The 21,871-nt window shown below is 46.8% G+C and overlaps 1 protein-coding gene across 1 annotated transcript in view; it reads left to right on the top strand.

The window, feature by feature from the left end:
- The first annotated feature begins 682 nt into the window (after positions 1–682).
- The window catches only part of LOC136581602 (uncharacterized), a 52,264-nt gene continuing 31,075 nt past the window's right edge, over positions 683–21,871 (top strand). Inside the window, exons 1-3 of the mRNA XM_066582196.1 lie at positions 683–1,698; positions 1,969–2,121; positions 4,959–5,090. Coding sequence (XP_066438293.1) covers positions 1,683–1,698; positions 1,969–2,121; positions 4,959–5,090 — 301 coding nt within the window. The 5' untranslated portion in view covers positions 683–1,682. The remainder of the gene's footprint in view (positions 1,699–1,968; positions 2,122–4,958; positions 5,091–21,871) is intronic.

The raw sequence follows: 21,871 nt of genomic DNA on the forward strand, positions 1-21,871 counted from the left end.
TGTGTGGCAAAAAGAAAAAAAAAAAGATGCCCGCAGTGCGATTGGCTGTGTGTGGCAAAAAGGAAAAAAAAAAGATGCCCGCAGTGCGATTGGCTGTGTGTGGGAAAAAAAGGATGTCTGTGGTGCGATTGGCTGTGTGTGGCAAAAAGAAAAGAAACATGCCCGCAGTGCGATTGGCTGTGTGTGGCAAAAAGAAAAAAAACATGCCCGCAGTGCGATTGGCTGTGTGTGGCAAAAAGAAAAAAAAAAGATGCCCGCAGTGCGATTGACAGTGTGTGGAGAAGAAAGGGTGTCTGTGATGCGATTGGCTGTGTGTGGCAAAAAGAAAAAAAAAAAAGATGCCCGCAGTGGGATTGGCTGTGTGTGGCAAAAAGGAAAAAAAAACATGCCCGCAGTGCGGGCTAGAGTGGGGGCGGAGCTATAGGGCTTCTCTCAGATTTCCCATAGCAAATATATAGAGGGTGGGGCTAGAGCTTGGATCCTCTAGCCCCACCCCCTCCACCCACGCTTTCTGGAAAGCCCTCGGGAAAGCCCCGTAACTCCACCCCCTCTCTATTTCTGCTATATGGAAATCCCTGGGGGAGAGCATCCCCTACTGCTCTGAACTGCTGGAGAATTGCCCACCAGCAGAGCTGGAGGAATACCCCGCTGGTTACAGCAGGACATTTTAAAACATGCTGCCGAGAAGCACATTGTAAATGTCCTGTTGTAAATTCCTGTTAGTCCCCGCAGGGATTAGGGGAACCCTCAGGGAGTCCCCTCATCCCCGCGAGGACTAATAGGAGTTTACAGCAGTCATTTAAAATGTGCTTCTGGACAGCGGGTTTTAAATGTCCTGCATAAGCTCCTGCTGCCATAGGGGTCAATGGAAACTCCTGCACAGAGCACACCAAAAATAGGACAGGTCCTATCTTTGGTGCACACCGCAGAGCTGCATGTGACCTGCAGCATGTCCTATCTTTGTTAGGTGTGCGAACCGTTTTACGCAACTACATTCTTTCATGTGAGCCCTTCTATAGGAACCCATTGGTTCTTTTAGAAGCGCTCTTTTTGCCCGCGCAAAAAATAAACACTTGCCTGACCCAGAAAAAGCCTTTAAATGAAATGTATAACCGGGTCACTAATGAATCATGTCAGCAAGGGGATTGGAATACCTAAGAGATGGTCTCTTGCCAGGAAAAACTGGGACAAGCCGGGAGCCGGCTAATTCTGACTAGGGGGCCCAAATTTTTTAAATTTTAAGGGGGATTTTCTAGCAGATTTGTAGTGTTCACTTGGTATATATCTTCCCTGTGACACAGAGGGACAACCAACAGCCAATGCATGGCTAATAATTTCATTGACAAATCTAGGATCCACCTTTTAGCTCTCTTCACCGGGGTCATCAGCTGTCAAGTCCACAATACATAGGAATAGGAAAGGAACTGCTGTATCCGCCTATGTATTGTATCTACTATGGTGGACTAATAATTGTGGAAATGAATTCATCTCCAAACCACATGTAAGGTATGGGGCTGATGGATCGAGAACGTAGAATGTTAATGCTGATTTTCTGGTTGCATCGTCTTATTTGGTATTGTGATATAACCTGACTAAGTTTTTGGCAGATTACTGAAGGCTCGTGGTTGTCATCTGGCAGAGAAGCTACTGGACGAGCCCCCACAGAAGATACTTTGGTGCAGATGGAGAAACAAGCAGGTATGTGAAATTATCCACTTATTGGTATGTAATAAACTATGGTAGGAGCTGGTGCGGTGCGCATGGCTGAACCACCAGGGAGCTGCAGTTACCGATGTGCTACAGAAGACTGGGAGCTCTAGCTATCAATATACCACGAAGGAATGGGAACTATATCACCAGGGCCTTTAAATGTCACCGGGTCGCCAGGGCCTCTGGATATTGCGGCAGTTATGCACTTGAGAATCTTAATGAGGTCATTCAAATCATTTGGGTTTCATTTTCTTGCAGACTTGGAAGAAGAGTGTGCAGTCTGGAAGAGTCATGAGGAAGAGGAAGAACCCCAACCCCAGCCTGAAGTTCTGGAGGGAAGAGAGCTGTCCAGATGCCATACAAATTCATCTTCCCTGTCAGATTGCAGCTGGAACATGCGGAGGACATTGGGTGCCAGATTCCGAATCCTTATTTTCCCAGTTTTCAAAATAAAGATTTCAAAATAAAATGAAGTTTTAACAAGTGCTGTTCAGGTTTTTTTTTTTGAAAAGGCAAAAAAAAAAAAGGGCCAACATTGAGGACCGTAGATGCAGTGGTCGGCTAAGGGAGGTTGGTGCAGTAGCTGAAAGACACATCATGCTTACTTCCCTTCCAAATCAGAAAATGTCCAATAGTGCCACCAGCTCAGAATTAGTAGAGACCAGTGGGACCCAGGCACACCCATCTACTGTTCAGAGAAGTCTGGTCAGAAGTGATCTTCATGGATGATTTGTGGCCAAAAAGTCAAACCTCCCAAGTAGAAACAAGACCGAGTGACTCAACTATACAAAAAACATAGTGCAGTAGATGAAAGACACATCAGAGCACATTTACAAAAGAGCACATTTCCTGCAGTAAAAAAGTACGCAGGTGCCTGTAATTTCCTGGGACCGAGTCCCTTAGGACTATTTCAGACGACCGTATAGCGGCTCGGTTTTCATGCCGAGCCGATATACGGTGTCCTTGTCTGCAGGGTGGGGAGGATGGAAGAGCCAGGAGCAGGAATTGAGCTCCCGCCGCTTCCCTGCCCCTCACCACTATTTGCAATGGGAGGGGTGGGGGCAGAGCTAAGTACCGGGACTTAGCTGCGCCCCTGTCTCGCCCCCTCCTATTGCAAATAGTGGCAAGGGGCGGAGAGGGGGCGGGAGCTCAGTTCCTGCTCCTGGCTCTTCCATCCTCGCCCCCCTGCAGACAAGAACACCGTATATCGGCTCGGCGTGAAAACCGAGCCGATATACGGTCGTCTGAAATAGCCCTAAGGGACTCAGTCCCAGGAAATTACAGGTATCTACGTACTTTTTCACTGTGGGAAATGTGCTCTTTTGTAAATGTGCTCTGATTAGAGATGAGCGAACACCAAAATGTTCGGGTGTTCGTTATTCGGAACGAACTTCCCGCGATGCTCGAGGGTTCGTTTCGAACAACGAACCCCATTGAAGTCAATGGGCGACCGGAGCATTTTTGTATTTCGCCGATGCTCGCTAAGGTTTTCATGTGTGAAAATCTGGGCAATTCAAGAAAGTGATGGGAATGACACAGTGACGGATAGGTCAGGCGAGGGGCTACATGGTGGGCTGCATCTCAAGTTCACAGGTCCCACTATTAAGCCACAATAGCGGCAAGAGTGCCCCCCCCCCCCCCCCACTGTCAGCATAAAGATCGTCCTCCTCTGGCACAGCTGTAACAGCTGTAGCAGAGAAGAACGATGTTTGCCCATTGAATTCAATGGAGCGGCAATACAGCATGTTCCACTGAATGCAATGGGCTGCCCGCGATCGCAGGATGAATGGTCGGAAAGGGGTTAAATATATAACCCCTTTCCTGCAATTCATCCAGAAATGTGTTGCACTAAAAATATATACCGGCGTATAAGGCGACCCCCCAACTGTCACCTTATACGCCGGCAATACAGTGGAGCAAAGAATAAAAAGCATTACTTACGTTTTTAGATGATCTGCGGCGCTCCTGCAGGCTGTCACTCCCTCCTAATCCACGGCAGACAAGCTTTCTCTATGAAAGGCTTTAAATCCCTGCCTCCAGAAAGACACGTGCCTTCAGCCAATCACAGCCAATGACAATGATGTCATTGAATGGCTGTGATTGGCTGTGTTTCTGGAGGCGGGGATTTCAAGGCTTCTGGAGGCAGGGATTTAAAGTCTTTCGTGGAGAAAGCAATACTCTGCCGTGGACCAGGAGGGAGTGACAGCCTGCAGGAGCGCCGCAGATCATCTAAAAACGTAAGTAATGATTTTTATTCTTTGCGCCACTGTATTACCGGCGTATAAGGTGACAGTTAGGGGGTCGTCTTATACGCCCCGTCGCCTTATACGCCGGTATATATTTTTAGTGTAACACATTTCTGGATGAATTGCAGGAAAGGGGTTATATATTTAACCCCTTTCCAACCATTCATCCTGCGATCGCCGGCAGCCCATTGCATTCAGTGGAACATGCTGTGTTGCCGCTCCATTGAATTCAATGGGCAAACATCGTTCTTCTCTGCTACAGCTGTTACAGCTGTGCCAGAGAAGAAGGATTTGTCTTCTATATGTTCTCAATGGGGTCAGCGCTGCTGCCGCTGGCCCCATTGAGCGCATATAGAATGCATCCATAGCGAACCGCGGGAGGGGCAGACTTTCATATCAGGCGGACACCTTATCTCCCCAGCCACTCACAGCAGGGGGGTGGTATAGGGCTTAAACGTTGCAGGGGAAGTTGTAATGCCTTCCCTGTCTTTATATTGGCCAAAAAAAAGCGCTAACGTCTCAGGGAAGAAAGTTTAAGTAACCCGGACACCGCATGGTGTTCGTTACGGATAACGAACATACCGAACACCCTAATATTCGCACGAATATCAAGCTCGGAAGAACACGTTCGCTCATCTCTAGCTCTGATGTGTTTTTCATCTGTTGCACATTATATATACGGTTGTCTAAATAAGCCCTTAGGCAGAGATCCCTTCACATGTGCAATCCTTTGGTGAGTGTTATGCCCAAAAGTTTATAAACTCCTAGAGACCTAAGGATGTAGCAGAGCCAGTAGGGTGTAGCTGTGTTTTCTACAGTCATGGTAAGATTACGGCAACTCGCAATGAATCTTGTGATCATCAAAAAAAAATCTGACTGCATTCTCATAAGTAATTGTTCAGTTCAGAAAATGGTGACTGCCCTGCACTGGTGCCAGGTTGGCATTACCCCCTCAGTATGTGTTGTACATGGTACCAGTAATGCCTTCTTTTGCCTTGACAGAATTTGCAGTCATGATTGATGTCCGCACGGCTCCAGGATCCAACCTTTACCCAGTCTTGTTTGTAGATGACAAGCCGCTCAGCAAGTATGCATTTGTGCTGACAAGTGGGAGCCCCGTGGCCACCGACAGGGGTGAGCATCTCGGAGATGAATGAGATTTACATAGATATTCTTACACTGTGGGTTGACATCTTGATGCCTGAATCTATAACTTTGTACTTGTTAGCTGCACTGTTCAGACACGGTCTTCTGTGTCTGGCAAACATGGGTGTCGTCCCATTCTGTCTGTTCCCTGAGCTTGTGTTTGGTGTCTTCCAGCACTCCTAGGGTTAATAGCTTCAGGCCTCCTGTAGCTGCCCTGGGCCTTTCAGACCTTGCTGCAGTGTTGTGTAAAAACACATGCATGTAAAGCATACCATTTTTGTTTTTAAGGGCTTATTCAGATGACCGTATATCGGCCGGGTATTCACGCCCGGCCAATATACGGCGTCCCTCTCTGGGGTGAGCTCAGAGCACTGCTCCCGGCTCTTCCAGCCTTCTCCTCCTGCAGAGAGGGACGCCGTATATCGGCCAGGTGTGAATACCCGGCCAATATACGGTCGTCTGAATAAGCCCTAATATTGTATGCACTGTATACCTTTTTGATAAATTTGATCCATTTTTGCAAATTTTTTTTTAATGTTTAATAAAGTTTTGTAGTTGAACGCCTTTTTTTTTTTTTTTTTAAAGTCCCCATTTATGCCCATGTTTGCGGCTCCTGACAATTTTGCCACGGAGGTGGCATGGGATTGGAATTATAATCATATGTCAATTTATCATCAATTCTCATCAGCATTGTGGGCTATCGCCCACCACTTTCAAAGAGGGTCGCTGCCTGGCCCTGCCAACCCTCTGCAGTGTGTGCCTCCGGTTCCTCCTCACCCAAGACGCACTTATAAATAGACATGACGCTGGTGTGGCTATCAAGACAGCGTGTGGCATGAGGGCAGCTGAACGCTGCGCATGGACAGTTTGGTGTGCGCTGTGGACGCAGGGTCGTGCGGGGGAGTTGGGCAGCATGTAACCCAGGAGAAGAGGCAGCGGTGTCACCCGCAGGCAGTAATTGTCCTTGGTTGCAGCTAGTGTGGTGCTTAGCTAAGATGTGCCAGCGCATGTGCCTTGCTACCTTTGGTCTGTCCCAAGTAAATTGTTAGAGGGGTGACCGCCAGGCTCTTGCCCCCAATTTGGCTTAATAGTGGGACCTGAGAGCCTCAGATGCACCCATGCATGCTGCCTCTGCCATTCCCTATCCATTTCTGTGGTATTTCAATGACTTTCTGATTTTTTTTCAGATGTTTCACACAACCTCCCCCATGCGGAGCATCGGTCAGCTTGAAAAATGCTCCAGTCCCCCATTGACGTCAATGGGGTTCGTTATTCGAAACGAGCTCTCGAGCATTACGAAAAGTTCGACTCGAGTAACGAGCACCTGAGCATTTTGGTGCTCGCTCATCTCTAGTCCCAACCATCTGCTAAAAGCCACTGCCCTCTAATGTGGGCCACCATCTTCTACCATGGACTAGTGGCCTCTAATGAGGGTAACATCCTCTACCATGTGCTACTGGCCTTGTTGACAATCATCTCACCTCCAGTCAACGTTTTACAATAGTTAAAGCAACCACAGATACTGGAAGCCTTTTATATATTTACAAACAAATTATTGGTCTTGCTCAAATCCGTAATATACAGTATGTGATATTCTGTGTTTTGGCATTGTAAAAGACTTTTAATCACATGCAAAGTGAAAGTTGATACAAAAGAAGTAAACATTATTGTAGCGTTTGGCTTGAACAACTTAATAACTTTTTTAAAAGCCTTTCATTCAAACAAACAGGCTTTGCAGCTGCTCGGCGGGCGGAGATCTGTGGTGGGACGTTGCATTGGTCTCTTATCATTCACAAGTGTCATCACATTTCCTAAAGGTTAGTTGGCATGACCGTTGGGAACCTCCGTCGCTGATTTTCACTTTAAAAAACAGGATGAAATAGCGCAGAAAGCAGAGATCTCTCTCTCTCTCTCTCTCCCTCTCCCTCTCCCTCTCCCTCTCCCCCTCCCCCTCCCCCTCTCCCTCTCCCTCCCCCCCTCTCCCCCTCTCCCCCTCTCCCCCTCTCCCTCTCTCCCCCTCTCCCCCTCTCCCCCTCTCCCCCTCTCCCCCTCTGCCCCTCTCCCCCTCTCCCTCTCTCCCTCTCTCCCTCTCTCTCTCCCTCTCCCGCCTTCTCTCCCTCTCCCGCCTTCTCTCCCTCTCCCGCCTTCTCTCCCTCTCCCGCCTTCTCTTCCCCCCTTGCATGTACAGCCTTCTCCCCCCCCCTCTTTTTTTTTTTTTTCTTCCCAACTTTATCCCACGCCATGAACCCAATGCTGTCAATGCACACCATTCTGAAGTAGCTTTCCAATAGATTCCCTTTTTTTTTTTTCTTCTTTTCTCATTTTTACATACATATACACATGTATTTATGCACCCCCTCGGGTGTAGCAATCATATCATATTTCCCAATAGGCTGTACATGCATTTTAATTCTGTAGTCATTCCATTCAGCTGAAAGCAACCACACGATTTTGAGTCCATCCGCTCTCATATTGGTACCTTTAAGATTGGTATTTTACTCAGGATTGTCTTCATCCTATTTTAACAGATATTTGTTTTGTATACATTTCATGTTCATTTACATGTACAGATGCTCATATTCTGTTATGTTTTTTGTCTCATATATATTTTATCACTGTTCAGATCGATGCTTTCATCATATATTTATTGTTCTTATTGACACATTTGTGAGACTTCATTATGTATATGAATTTTTTTTCCTCTCCCTTCTCCTCCCCTTTCTTTGTTAATCACTCCTCCATTATCTATTTGTACTTATCACACAGTCCTATCCAGCCGAACTGACGAAGGGGTTCTTCCCCGAAACGCGTATTCCATTGCTGGTTTTTAATTTCTGAAAAAATAATAAAAAAGAAGTGCTTTCACCATTACACATTGGACTTTGATCTACATCTTCTAGTAGCTTAGAGTGTTGCGCCTCCATACCGGTTCTTTTCACATCCTTTTCGATACTGTATGTTGTGTCACTACAACTTCTGCCTTGCAACACGAACCCTCTGTACAGTAGATAAAGCTACACATAGAGGTAACAGCTTATTCAGAACAGGGTCAAAGTCTAGAGCCACAGCTATTAATGGGGTTGTCTGGGACTGCGATACTGATAAGCTATCCTCAGTCTATCAGTATCAGGACTCAAGCTGATCACCTGTCTAAAGTGACCGAAGCACTCAAGCGTACTCCATGGCCACTTCACTGCATATCACGCACAGCGCCATACATTTCATAGCAGCTGAGCTTGGTATGACAGCAGCTCAATTCCATTTTCCTGAATTGGACTGAGCTGCTCCTAGGTCACCGATGAAAAGGATGCCCTAGTCCTGATAAGAGGCTGCAGTGCTCACCGAAGCACCATAGGGGATTGATCGTGGGGGTCCCAAGCAGCGTATCTCAACCAATCTGATATTGATGACCTATCCTGAGGATAGGTCATTAATATCTTAGTCAATGAAAACCCCGTTAGGTATAGAAGCTACTACCTACATAATTTAGAAGTATTGCAAGGTTTGTTGTTCTAATAGGTGTAGGTACCGGTGGTACCATGTGTCTTAAAAAGGAGAGGGTAAAATAGCAACAAAAAAAACATATTCTGTAAATTAAATTGTGATACGTTGTAATTGTGCACTGTGGACACCAGATGGCACTATTTATAATGTATAAAGTTAGTGAACTGCTTGCTGATTTGTCCCTATGTTAACCCTTGAGTGAACTGAAACAGTTGAAGCCTGTTTTAGATTCACCTTTGCTAAAAGTTTGGTTTGATGTTAAGCTGGACCATGGGTGGTTTGTCTCAGCCAAACCCAGTAAAAGGAGAAGGAAGGAGAAGAATAGTACGAGAAAGTAGGAAACAAGAAGGGGAAGAAGGAAGGAGAAGAATGGAAAAGATGGAGAAGGGAAAGAAGAAAGGGGTGAAAAGGAAGAAAAAAGGGGAAGAATGGAAAAGGAGAAGAAAAAAATATTTTTCTTCTTTCTTTTACATTCTCCTCATTCTTCTTCTCTTCCTTCTTCTTGTTTTATTTTCCTTTTCTTCCTTGTTGTTTCTTCTTTAACTTTACCTTAAAAACAGATGAAAGGTACTTAGATACACTCCTAGATGATCTGAGGGTGTTTTATGGCTGTGAGACAGTGCTATACAGCAGTTTTAGGGATATTGGGGAAGTTCCAGCCCAGATCGAACTAACTTGTGCGTAACCGAACTTCATGCCGAAGTTCAGCAAAGCGGCAGAGCCAAACTTATTAGTTGGCTCATCGCTACTATTGTATATTGAGTTGCCCTTATCGTGAGCTTTGTCATTGCACACCCTGTCTTATCCACAGTAATGTCACATATATTATTTGTGAATTAACCCCAAAACATGATAGATCCCAGTAACAAATCTTCTGCTCTGTATTCTGCCTCATATACGATTGTCTACTTTTGGACCTCACAGGTCCCCGTGTCAGAGAGTCCCATTACATCCGTCTATCAGCTCAAACTTACTTGCAGCCGGATACAATTTCTTTACTGTACCTGACCTGTAGTGCCATCTTGTGTTGTACATGTGTGTCTCCACGCCCAGGAAAAGGATTCTTTAAAACAAAGTTCTACCTTAAAGAGCGGGTTGGACGATTGTATAAATAGCAATAATCTAAATTACCTTTTTACTGGTAACTGCAGTTAGCGTTCTAAAAGTTCCCTACTTTATTCCCATACGGCCACCCATCTTCTTGGTGGTCAGCTCCTGTAAGGGAATCACTCCAATGTGTAATGTTGCCACAGCAATATAATGATGCAAAAATTGCATGAAGATTGTAGCGTGCACCAAAATTTGGTGTAGCATGCTCACTGGACACTAACCGATTGGTTGATGCCTTGACATAAAAAAGGGCAATTTCGAGAAGCCCAGGCCCGGACGGGTTCTCCCCGAGATTTTATAAGACTTGTGGAGACCTGATCTCAGACATGTTACTTAAAGCCTTCAACGAGGTTTCAGGGGGCTGCCCCTTCCCACCTCAAGCCCTTCAGGCCCATATCGTTCTGATACCCAAACCCGGGAAGGACCCCCTGTCGTGTGGCAGTTATCGTCCAATTTCTCTCATCAATTGTGACTTAAAAATATTCTCAAAAATGATAGCAAATAGGTTAAACCCTGCAATCCCCCGAATTATCCATGGAGATCAGGTGGGCTTCGTTCTGGGGAGAGAAGCGAGAGACAACTCCATAAAGACCTTGGCCTTGATCGACCGGGCAAGAAAGAAAAGAATCCCATTATGCCTGTTATCTGTCGACGCTGAAAAAGCGTTCGACAGAATCAGTTGGAAATTCTTAGAAGCAACTCTCCGCAAGGTGGGACTCGGACCAAGAGCTCTAGCTCGGATAATGGCCCTCTATCATCGCCCCTCGGCACAGGTCAGGGTCAATGGCAAGTTGTCAACCCCGTTTGAGGTTAGGAATGGCACACGACAGGGGTGTCCCTTATCCCCCACATTATACATCTTAGTTATGGAAGCATTAGCTAACGCAGTTAGGAACAACCCCTCAATACGTGGAATACAGACTGGTAGGGAGGATCGAAAGCTATCTCTATACGCGGACGACCTCCTGCTGTACGCCACCGAACCACACGTAAGCTTCCCCAATATCATACAAGAGTTCGCCACTTTTGGCAAGCTTAGCAATTATAAAGTAAATACCCAGAAATCTGTAGTCCTAAACATCACTATCCCACAACAGGAGGCCAGTAATACGGCTGCAGCCTTCCCATTTCTATGGAGAAACGACTCACTTAAATATCTGGGAATTCACATCCCAGCTGACCCAATCCAGCTGTTCGAACTGAATTACAAGCCGTTACTACTGACCCTGAAAAAGGACATGGAAAGTTGGGCAAGAGGCTCGCTGTCCTGGTTTGGCAGAATGAGCGCAGTTAAAATGGATATCCTCCCTAGGATATTATATATTTTCCAATCAGCACCATGTAACCCCTCGAGAATCTTCTTCGACAGATTGAGAAGTTTGATACTCCGGTTCATATGGAAGGGAGGTTCTAAAAGACTCAGTTACAAAAGTCTGTCCAAGCCAAAATCTAAGGGAGGGGCGGGCCTACCCGACTTTAACCTTTACCATAAAGCCACTATAGGAACCCTAATACTAGACCTACACCACCATGAACCAGATAAACTATGGGTACAAATCGAAAATGAGAGTAACACCTTTTCACCAAAAGGAGCATTTTGGGTCCCGAAAGGGGTCAATTGGGAGAAGGCGGAGGCTTCAAGCCTGATGACCACCCTCCTGGGCGCATGGAAAGGGGGCTGCCGGACAACAGTCCCGGGTCCCCTCACCCCTTTAACCGGAAACCCTCAGATCCCTGCAACACTGGGCATTCGCAGTCTGGGATTCCTACCCCTCGGAACGGAAGCTAAAGTAGGGGAGGTGATAGACTCTCAGGGCGTGCGCGACCTGACGAGTATGCAGGGAGCGGGGGGAACTCCCCCGGGCTCATGGATGCAATACCTACAGATTCGTAGTTACCTGAGTAGGGTGAGACCGGAACAGGGGTGGAACCTAAATCTTACCCCGTTTGAGAAATTATGCAGTGGGGAAGAGGCGCAGAGGCATACCGTGTCAATACTGTACAGTCAGCTACTAGAGGAGAAACTTGATGGTCATACCCCCAGGTGGATCACTGCGTGGGAGGAGGTCCTGGGCAGGTCCTTCCCCGGAGAGCTCTGGAGCAAAGCATTCCATCATACCCATAAGATGTCGGTGGCCAGTAGGTTACAGGAACTGAATTTTAAAATACTATCAAGATGGTACATGACACCAGAGAGGCTTCGCTCCCTCTTCCCATCAGCCTCAAATACCTGCTGGCGATGCCTGGGGGAAGTGGGCTCGATGCTGCATATATGGTGGGAGTGCCCCATGATCAAACCCATCTGGCGAGACATGGAAAAATTATACGGGAAGGTGTGCAGGGAACCATTGACCCTGACACCAGAGGTGGCACTTCTATCCATTCCTCCATCAGGAACCCACTCGCTCAGGAAAGGCCTGCTGAAATTCTTTATCATGGCCACGAGGCAGGTAATACCCAGATTCTGGAAACAGGACACGGAAATCCCCAGAGGCGCGTGGGTAGGGGCAATGGATGAAATAGAAAGATTAGAGAGACTGAGATCACAGGACGACGAATCCGGACGAGAGAATTTCTATCGCACTTGGGCAGCCTGGATAGACACACGTGACTCTCCCGTATTCACTAGGTGGCTGCGGGACGGCAATTGTGAATAAAAACCAAAGGGTTTTAACCTGGATTCCCCCCCCCCCCCTCACCCCCCACCCCCCCCCTGACCACGCTCTCCCCCTAATATCTTACCCCCCCCCCACCTTCCCATGTCTGTCCAGTAACAGAAGAGAATTTATACAAAATAATGTTGTTCTTCATAATGTTCTCTTTAATAGTTGCAATAATCAGTTCGAGATGTGAATTTCACACTATTAATAATACTTGTTAAGTTATGTTCTACATGCAACAAAAAGCAATAAAATATGTTGGAAAAAAAAAAAAAAGGGCAATTTCTGAAGCGTAGAGAGTTGACTAGGTGCCGAACTGAAGAGTAAGGCCGGGGTCACATCTGCGCTGGAACCTTCTCTCTAAGGTTCCATCCTAGATCCGGCACAAAATACCAAAAGAAATAGCACTGCATACAGCACTTTTTCTTCCAGTAAAATGCTGGGCAGCTCAGTGGAAACTGAACGGACCCCATTATAGTCAATATGGTCTATTCAGCGCTGTTCAGTTCCATCATAAGACGGACCCGTTCAGCCAGGGGATTCTCCTTTCCTGCTCCCCGACACAGATGTGCAAGCAGCCTAAGAAGTTGCTGGCCATGCTGCCTTGAGGTGAGAAAGTGAGAGTAAGATAGCAATAGCCTTGACAGTGGGAGGACTGGTGTAACTATAGGGGATGCAGAGGATGTGTTACCATGCAGAGCGGCGCAGGGTCCCGCGGTCGGCGCACGCTGATCCGGTGTCGGCTCTGGTGTCCTGGACCTGTGGAGTCGGGGCTCTCCCGGCGGCGTGGGGCAGCCAGTGTGCGGCGGCGTGGGCGTGTCCGCCCGTAGGGTGCTGCCCGCACTCCTCCACCTTCTTATGCAGCAGTGGGAGAGTCTGCTCCTCCCACTCTCCGCCCCTGGGCAGAGGCTTGCAGTCATAAGGCTGGCAGTGACCTGAGCTCACTGCCAGTTATTGGTTCGGTCAGCGTCTAGTAGGTCCTGTCTGCAGCTAGCCTCAGTTCAGCCTCTAGTTTGCCTGTCTGCTTCCATCTCCAGCTTTGCTTTGCTCTGTATGTTCTGTTGGTCATTTCCATCTGCCTTCTCTGTCGGCACTCTGTCCCCCCATTTAGTTAGTCACATCTTGTCAGTCGCCAGGTCCCTAGCCAGTGCAGGGACCGCCGTCCAGTTGTCCGCTTGGGGTTAGCCGAGGCAAGTAGGCAGGGACAGTGGGGTGCCGGAAGTGCAGGGCGCCACCTGGCGCTCGGGGGGTCAGAGTGCCGTAACAGGATGCAGTTGCACCCGGGCCCAGAAGCCTTAGGGGGCCCATAAGGTCTCTCTTCTCCATATAGGGAGCTCAGTACTATGAATAAAGCATTATAGTTGGGGGCCCTGTTACAGGTTTTGAATTAGGGCCCAGGAACCTCAAGTTATTTACAGCACCTAGTGCCTGGAAATTTTGTGCTACTTGTCCATTAGAAGCCATAGACCAGCAGTCTGAAAATGTATATGAACCTCATTTGACATGCAAATTGACAATATCAGAAGTTCGTTAATGAATCAATACAAGAAATGTGAAAGATATACGTGAGAGGTGGGCAAGCAAATTGGCGAGGGATGCAAGCAGTGGCACTCGGTAACTCAGCATCTCCAATCTCGACCTTTAGAGGCACTGAAACTCCCTCCAAGTACTCTGCCCAGACTGTAGTAGTTGAGGCATGCTTCAATCCTAAGCGCCTGGCTCAACTCCTTCAGTTTTTTGGTATTTGCAGACTACTACAAACTCTCAGCAATCCACGTGTCTGGCAACATTCGCTAATTGCAACTCCGCAGCTCAATTATTTGACTGCCTTATATTTTAGCTCTACCTTTTGGAAGACCTCCATTGTGTAAAACTGGTATTTGTTCCCTAGCACCTAAGAGTACAAAACTTCAAACCATAAAAACAAGATTACATTAAACAAAACTTTAGACACAGATCGCCTTCTTACAATAGTTAGTCTTGTCGAGTCTGCTTAGCTCTATTACATTGCCAGAACCCTGTTCGGCTATAACACACTGTGAAAACCCAACACAGATCTGGTATATCATTGTGAAGGCTTGTCTGCTGGTCTATGCAGCAGAATTATAATTCATTTATTACCATTGGTTGATAAAACAAACGCAACATGAATATGCAAGATAAAGAATTTAACATCTAAAATGTCAAACAAACATATGTAGGCGCAGTAGAATCATACATGATTGACTTCTCGGAACACGGGTACACAAATGAAAAACAATAGAATGTTTAGTATAAATATTTTGGAACATATGCGAACAGCGAGAAACACGTCACGTCGACACGGGGGCCAGTCTGGAGACATTTTCATTATCTTCTGGTAGTTCCAGCCTCGGCTGTTCACTAAAGGCTTTTTGAACAACTATTTCTATTATCTGTAGTATCTTATTGTGAAGGGAAAAATGACATTGTATGAAGGATGATACAAGATCCCTACCGCATACATTCATTTCACTAACATAAGCTACTCCCTGATCTCCAGTCTGATCACAGTTTTGTAAGACTCCAACTGCTATTGTAGACATCGTCACACCAAGGAGTTGTGTTGGCCCTGCACTAATGTCTAAGTGGTCAATCTGTCCCTGTTGTGAATTTTTTATAGCATTTCCCTAGGTAGAAATATTATGTACCTACTACTATACACTTTGGTAGATACAACCTATATCAAGCTTTTCTTTTCTCATCCATGAAGAATATTTTCAGCCATGTGATATTTGAGTGAATTCTTGAATGCACAGCGCGTTTCGATCCCCCCCCCCCCCCCTTCCTCAGCATCTTCTTGGGGGAGGGTGTATATATTAAACAGATACCCTCAATATAACATCTTATTCATTACCTTGTGGCCTGTTTTCTACCTTTCAGCAAGTACAGTAAGACACACGCCTCCAAACTAAACAGCATATGTTCTCTTGCCGATGAAATCCCCACAAAAGACTATTTGTTAGGAAGCAGAAAATCGTGAAAAGATCTGCAAATATAGGTGAAAATGAGAAAGTAAATATATTAAATGAATATATGGTATATTCAAATTCTTGTTTGGTTTTGTTTTACAAGACCCAATTTATTTAGTTCTGGTTGTAGATTTCTCCAGGGAACATTTAGATAAACTAATGGGTTGAAGTAAATAAGAAGACACTTACAACATACAAGACGATGTCTGTGTGACTTGCCACACTTCATGCTTCTGTGGCATCTCAAGAGTCGCTTGTCTAAGGAATCCTGAAACTCCTTAAATACATGCTTGCAAATTAGGAAAATCAATTCAAAATATGTACAGTGCAATTTCTTTAATGTAGCGTTAAAGCGACACTCTGGTTTCAGGGCAAAATTATATCCTGGTACTGGAGGGCTTGAAAAAATATTATCTGCAATTTTTCTTCTTTGCCGTCCGATCTGCTAGTTCTGGTCCTGGTTTTTGGCTGCTACAATTTCCTATCTAGCACACTGTGCACTGCTCTGATTGGCCAGTGCTGATCACGTGACCAACATCAGTCAATCAGAGAGCAGGTATAGTGCATTGATAGTCTAACACCACTAATGCACTATGAGGATTAGGTAATCTGAAAATTGTGTCAGCCATCTTGAACAGCTAAAAATGTGAACTGGACCCGGTAGTTCAGACAGACAGCAGTGAGAAACATCTGCAGGTAATATACCACAGGTATACTACAGATAATATACCACCCACTCTCTTCAGTCCCAGGATAGAATGTTGTCCAAAAACGGGAGGGTCGCTATAATGGTGTCAGGGAAATTCTAAGTACAGCACCAATCAGGCCCACCCCACTTGCCCCGCTGCCGGCGGAAAGAAGAAAACACCACACGGAGGTCTGGTATAGTTTCTCACACGGGGACATGACTGTGCTGCGCGCTTTATTACAGATTACATGAGATCTTATACCCTTTGGTCTCATCACTAGCAATGGGTGATGGGCTCATTGGCTAAAATTCACAGCATAACCATATAGGGAAGTCCGGATTTCCGGCCTGAGACAGTGAAAGTTCAGATGCATAGTTGAACGGTCTCCATCTTGATAAGGCACTTCTGGGAAAACAGCCAAGTACACGCGGCCTTGTGTCTGGTTCTTCTTGTGTTCAAGATACATTTTGTCTTCGCCTTGCAAGGCCTCTTGGAATATCTGATGTAAGGCGACATATAAGTTTTTCTCATTTTAACTTTGAATAGAACTTGCATACAGGTATAAAAGCATAAAGAACATATGGCAATATATACATATACCCTGACAAACCCCCCTAAAAACTTATATGGAGATCAAGCATCAGACCTTGCACTCTTCCTCGGTCGCCTCCCTTGCGTCAGGGTTTCTCCACTGCCCGTAAGGCCCTACTCCTAGGAAGGGGATCCCTACCTCACCTCAGAAGGAGGCCATGGATTCCCTGGGCTCATTTCCGGGCATCCATACCCTCTATCTGTACAAGTTAACACCCCACAGGGTGTGCCCTCGCTCGAACCTAAGGTCTTCTGCACTATCCCTAGGCAAATGGGAATTCCACTGACAGTCCATCTTAGGAGATCGGGGCAGGTGCAGTACTAGTACATTTCTCCATTCTTCTGATAACATATCTGGTTGGCATTATCGGAACTGGCTCTTCATCTTTTTCAAACAAGGGAAATTTTGGTCACATTATCCAGTCCCTTACTCATACTCTTTTTGATTAAAGGGATAATACACATACAGGAAGTTACATACCCCACCTCTTTCTGCTAAAATCATATCCAGGGACACTCTAGGGCCATGGATGCAGTGGGCCCTAACTGGTCAGCTAACCCTTGTAAAGCATGCCTGGTGTAGTTTACAAACCTCTGCTGATTGGAATAGATATAATTCATCCAATCTACATTATTATTAACAGTGACAATAGCAAATAAGGACTCAAAACCTGCTTTAACCTGATCTCTAGAATTAAATTAATCTCGCACCCCCCTTGGCACTCCTATTACATCTATGTATACATGTGGATCAAAGTTACCACCTGGAGCGTCAACTTCTCTCTTAGCACAATGCGGTGTTAGATTCTCACCTTCAGTGTACTCTTCATATTGCACATTTGATTGTATTAATTTGTTCTGAAACAGGGGGCTAGTGTACAGTAGTCAAAGGTGTGTGTTAGAGGAATTGTACCACATTATAGCATGTAAATGATATGCAGGATCATGAGTTCTTTCAGTGCGAAGTGTGGATCCAAGTGGGCTTTCCTTCGAGCTTGACTGCAGTTGGGGTTGTGAACAACATCTGGTAGGGACATTCAAACAAGGTTTCTCTCTTAAATTTTTTCACATAGACCCTGTCACCTGGTTTCAGATTGTGACACTCATCTGTAGGACCTGGGAGAAAAGCAGAGACTGCTGAATGCATTATTGACAATTCCTTGGAGAGGCCTATGACAAAATTAACAAGAAAATCATTCCCCAAATTCAGCTACTGTGGCATGTACCCTCCTGGGGAAAAGAAAAACTAATGAAAGACACTCAATTCAAAATTTGCCCATTTCCTCTATTGTCTTTTGTATCTACTTTCCCCCTACTCCGCGGATGGTAGGGTGTGTGAAAAGCCTGGAATATACCCAAAGCAGACATGATGTGTTGCATTATTTCACCTGTGAAGTGTGTACCTTTGTTTGACTCAATCACTTCCGGTGCCCCATATCTGCAGATTACCTCATTCATGAGCTTCTGTGCGGTTACCTGCTTATTTACTTTGGTAACAGAGTAGGTCTCTCCAACCTGAAAAACATCAACAATAGAGATGAGCGAGCACCAAAATGCTCGGGTGCTCGTTACTCGGGACGAAATTATCGCGATGCTCAGGGGTTCGTTTCGAATAACGAACCCCATTGAAGTCAATGGGCGACCCGAGCATTTTTGTATTTCGCCGATGCTCGCTAAGGTTTTCATGTGTGAAAATCTGGGCAATTCAAGAAAGTGATGGGAACGACACAGCAACGGATAGGGCAGGCGAGGGGCTACATGTTGGGCTGCATCTCAAGTTCACAGGTCCCACTATTAAGCCACAATAGCGGCAAGAGTGGGCCCCCCCCCTCCCAACAACTTTTACTTCTGAAAAGCCCTCATTAGCAATGCATACCTTAGCTAAGCACCACACTACCTCCAACAAAGCACAATCACTGCCTGCATGACACTCCGCTGCCACTTCTCCTGGGTTACATGCTGCCCAACCCCCCCGCACGACCCAGTGTCGACAGCGCACACCAAAGTGTCCCTGCGCAGCCTTCAGCTGCCCTCATGCTACACCACCCTCATGTCTATTTATAAGTGTGTCTGCCATGAGGAGGAACCGCAGGCACACACTGCAGAGGGTTGGCACGGCTAGGCAGCGACCCTCTTTAAAAGGGGCGGGGCGATAGCCCACAATGCTGTACAGAAGCAATGAGAAATATAATCCTGTGCCACCGCCATCAGGAGCTGCACACGTGGGCATAGCAATGGGGAACCTATGTGCCACACACTATTTATTCTGTCAAGGTGTCTGCATGCCCCAGTCAGACCGCGGTTTTTAATTCATAGACACAGGCAGGTACAACTCCCTATTGTGAAGTCCCTGTGTACCGACAGCATGGGTGGCTCCCTGGAACCCACCGGCGGTACATAAAAATATCCCATTGCATTGCCCAACACAGCTGAGGTAGTAATGTCGTGCTTAATGCAGGTGGGCTTCGGCCCACACTGCATGCCCCAGTCTGCCTGGGGCTCTTTAGAAGTGGAAACAGATGCATTTATAATTCCCTGTGGACCCACAGCATGGGTGGGTGCCAGGAAGCCACCGGCGGTACATAAAAATATCCCATTGCATTGCCCAACACAGCTGAGGTAGTAATGTCATGCTTAATGCAGGTGGGCTTCGGCCCACACTGCATGCCCCAGTCAGACTGGGGTTCTTTAGAAGTGGAAACAGATGCATTTATAATTCCCTGTGGACCCACAGCATGGGTGGGTGCCAGGAAGCCACCGGCGGTACATAAAAATATCCCATTGCATTGCCCAACACAGCTGAGGTAGTAATGTCGTGCTTAATGCAGGTGGGCTTCGGTCCACACTGCATGCCCCAGTCAGACTGGGGATCTTTAGAAGTGGAAACAGATGCATTTATAATTCCCTGTGGACCCACAGCATGGGTGGCTCCCTGGAACCCACCGGCGGTACATAAAAATATCCCATTGCATTGCCCAACACAGCTGAGGTAGTAATGTCGTGCTTAATACAGGTGGGCTTCGGCCCACACTGCATGCCTCAGTCTGACTGGTAATATGTACCTTAACAGTAACCACGTTGGTGGTAATGTGGTGGTGACTGCGGACCTGGTAGCGCGGTTTTATGTAGTTGGTTTTCGGAATGTAGCCAGGATTAAGTGGGCCGTGGCGGGGGGATGGTGGTGGTGCTCTCTTGTTGTGTCGTTAAAGGTGAAATTCTTGGACTGCCACCAGACGGACCAATGCAAAGGTATTTGCCAAGAATGTTTTCATTGTTGGAGGAGGAGGGGGATGTTTTGGAGGCACTATGTGTCCTCTACACGTGTCCGTGGTTATATGCACCTTAACAGTAACAGCGTTGGTGGGAAATGGCCTCGCCGCCATCATGTCTTTGTGAAGCCTCTGTTTCCACACCCCAGTGACATACCATTAGCAGCGGTATAGGCAGAGCCCACAATTATTAACATTTCAGCGGTAGCATTAGGGAGAGGCCCCACTAACATATCACTAGCAGCAGTATAGGGGGAGCGCAGTCTTAGTTCCATTTCAGTAATAGTAGCACTCAAGACAGGCCCCAGTAACATTCCCATTGCAGCAGTTTAGGGAGATAACAGTCTCTTTCACATTTCAGTAGCTGCAGTATAGACAAGGCCCCAGTTACATTTATGTAGCTAAAGTGTAGGCCAACCCCACACACCTTTCTGTACCATGAGTGCAGGCGAAGAACATAGAAATTACTATGATTGATTACACTGTAGGTGAGGGCCCAAAAAAATTGGTGTACCAACAGTAGTAATGTACCTCAGAAAAAATTGGCCATGCCCAACCAAGATGGCAGGTGAAACCCATTAATCGCTTTGGTTAATGTGGCTTAAGTGGTAACTAGGCCTGGAGGCAGCCCAGTTTAACGAAAAATTGGTTCAAGTTAAAGTTTCAACGCTTTTAAGAGCATTGAAACGTATAAAAATTGTTTAGAAAAATTATATGAGTGAGCCTTGTGGCCCTAAGAAAAATTGCCCGTTCGGCGTGATTACGTGAGGTTTCAGCAGGAGGAGCAGGAGGAGGAGGAGGAATGTTATACACAGATTGATGAAGCAGAAATGTCCCCGTTTTGGATGGTGAGAGAGAACGATGCTTCCATCCGCGGGTGCAGCCTACGTATTGTTTAGGTATCGCTGCTGTCCGCTGGTGGAGAAGAAAAGTCTGTGGAAATCCAGGCTTTGTTCATCTTTATGAGTGTAAGCCTGTCGGCACTGTCGGTTGACAGGCGGGTACGCTTATCTGTGATGATTCCCCCAGCCGCACTAAACACCCTCTCTGACAAGACGCTAGCCGCAGGACAAGCAAGCACCTCCAGGGCATACAGCGCGAGTTCAGGCCACGTGTCCAGCTTCGACACCCAGTAGTTGTAGGTGGCAGAGGCGTCAGGGAGGACGGTTGTGCAATCGGCTACGTACTCCCTCACCATCCTTTTACAGTGCTCCCGCCGACTCAGCCTTGACTGGGGAGCGGTGACACAGTCTTGCTGGGGAGCCATAAAGCTGTCCAGGGCCTTAAAGACTGTTGCACTGCCTGTGCTGTACATGCTGCTCGATCTCCGCACCTTCCCTGCTACCTGGCCCTCGGAACTGCGCCTTCTGCCACTAGCGCTGTCGGATGGGAATTTTACCATCAGCTTGTCCGCCAGGGTCCTGTGGTATAGCAACACTCTTGAACCCCTTTCCTCTTCGGGAATGAGAGTGGAAAGGTTCTCCTTATACCGTGGGTCGAGCAGTGTGTACACCCAGTAATCCGTAGTGGTCAGAATGCGTGTAACGCGAGGGTCACGAGAAAGCCACCTAACATGAAGTCAGCCATGTGTGCCAGTGTACCTGTACGCAACACATGGCTGTCTTCACTAGGAAGATCACTTTCCGGATCCTCCTCCTCCTCAGGCCATACACGCTGAAAGGATGACAGGCAAGCAGCATGGGTACCGTCAGCAGTGGGCCAAGCTGTCTCTTCCCCCTCCTCCTCATGCTCCTCCTCCTGAACGCCCTGAGATATAGACAGGAGGGTGCTCTGACTATCCAGCGACATACTGTCTTCCCCCGGCTCTGTTTCCGAGCGCAAAGCGTCTGCCTTTATGCTTTGCAGGGAACTTCTCAAGATGTATAGCAGAGGAATGGTGACGCTAATGATTGCAGCATCGCCGCTCACCACCTGGGTAGACTGCTCAAAGTTTCG

The sequence above is a fragment of the Eleutherodactylus coqui genome, chromosome 11, assembly GCF_035609145.1.
Source record: "Eleutherodactylus coqui strain aEleCoq1 chromosome 11, aEleCoq1.hap1, whole genome shotgun sequence".
Classification (NCBI taxonomy): Eukaryota; Metazoa; Chordata; class Amphibia; order Anura; family Eleutherodactylidae; genus Eleutherodactylus; species Eleutherodactylus coqui.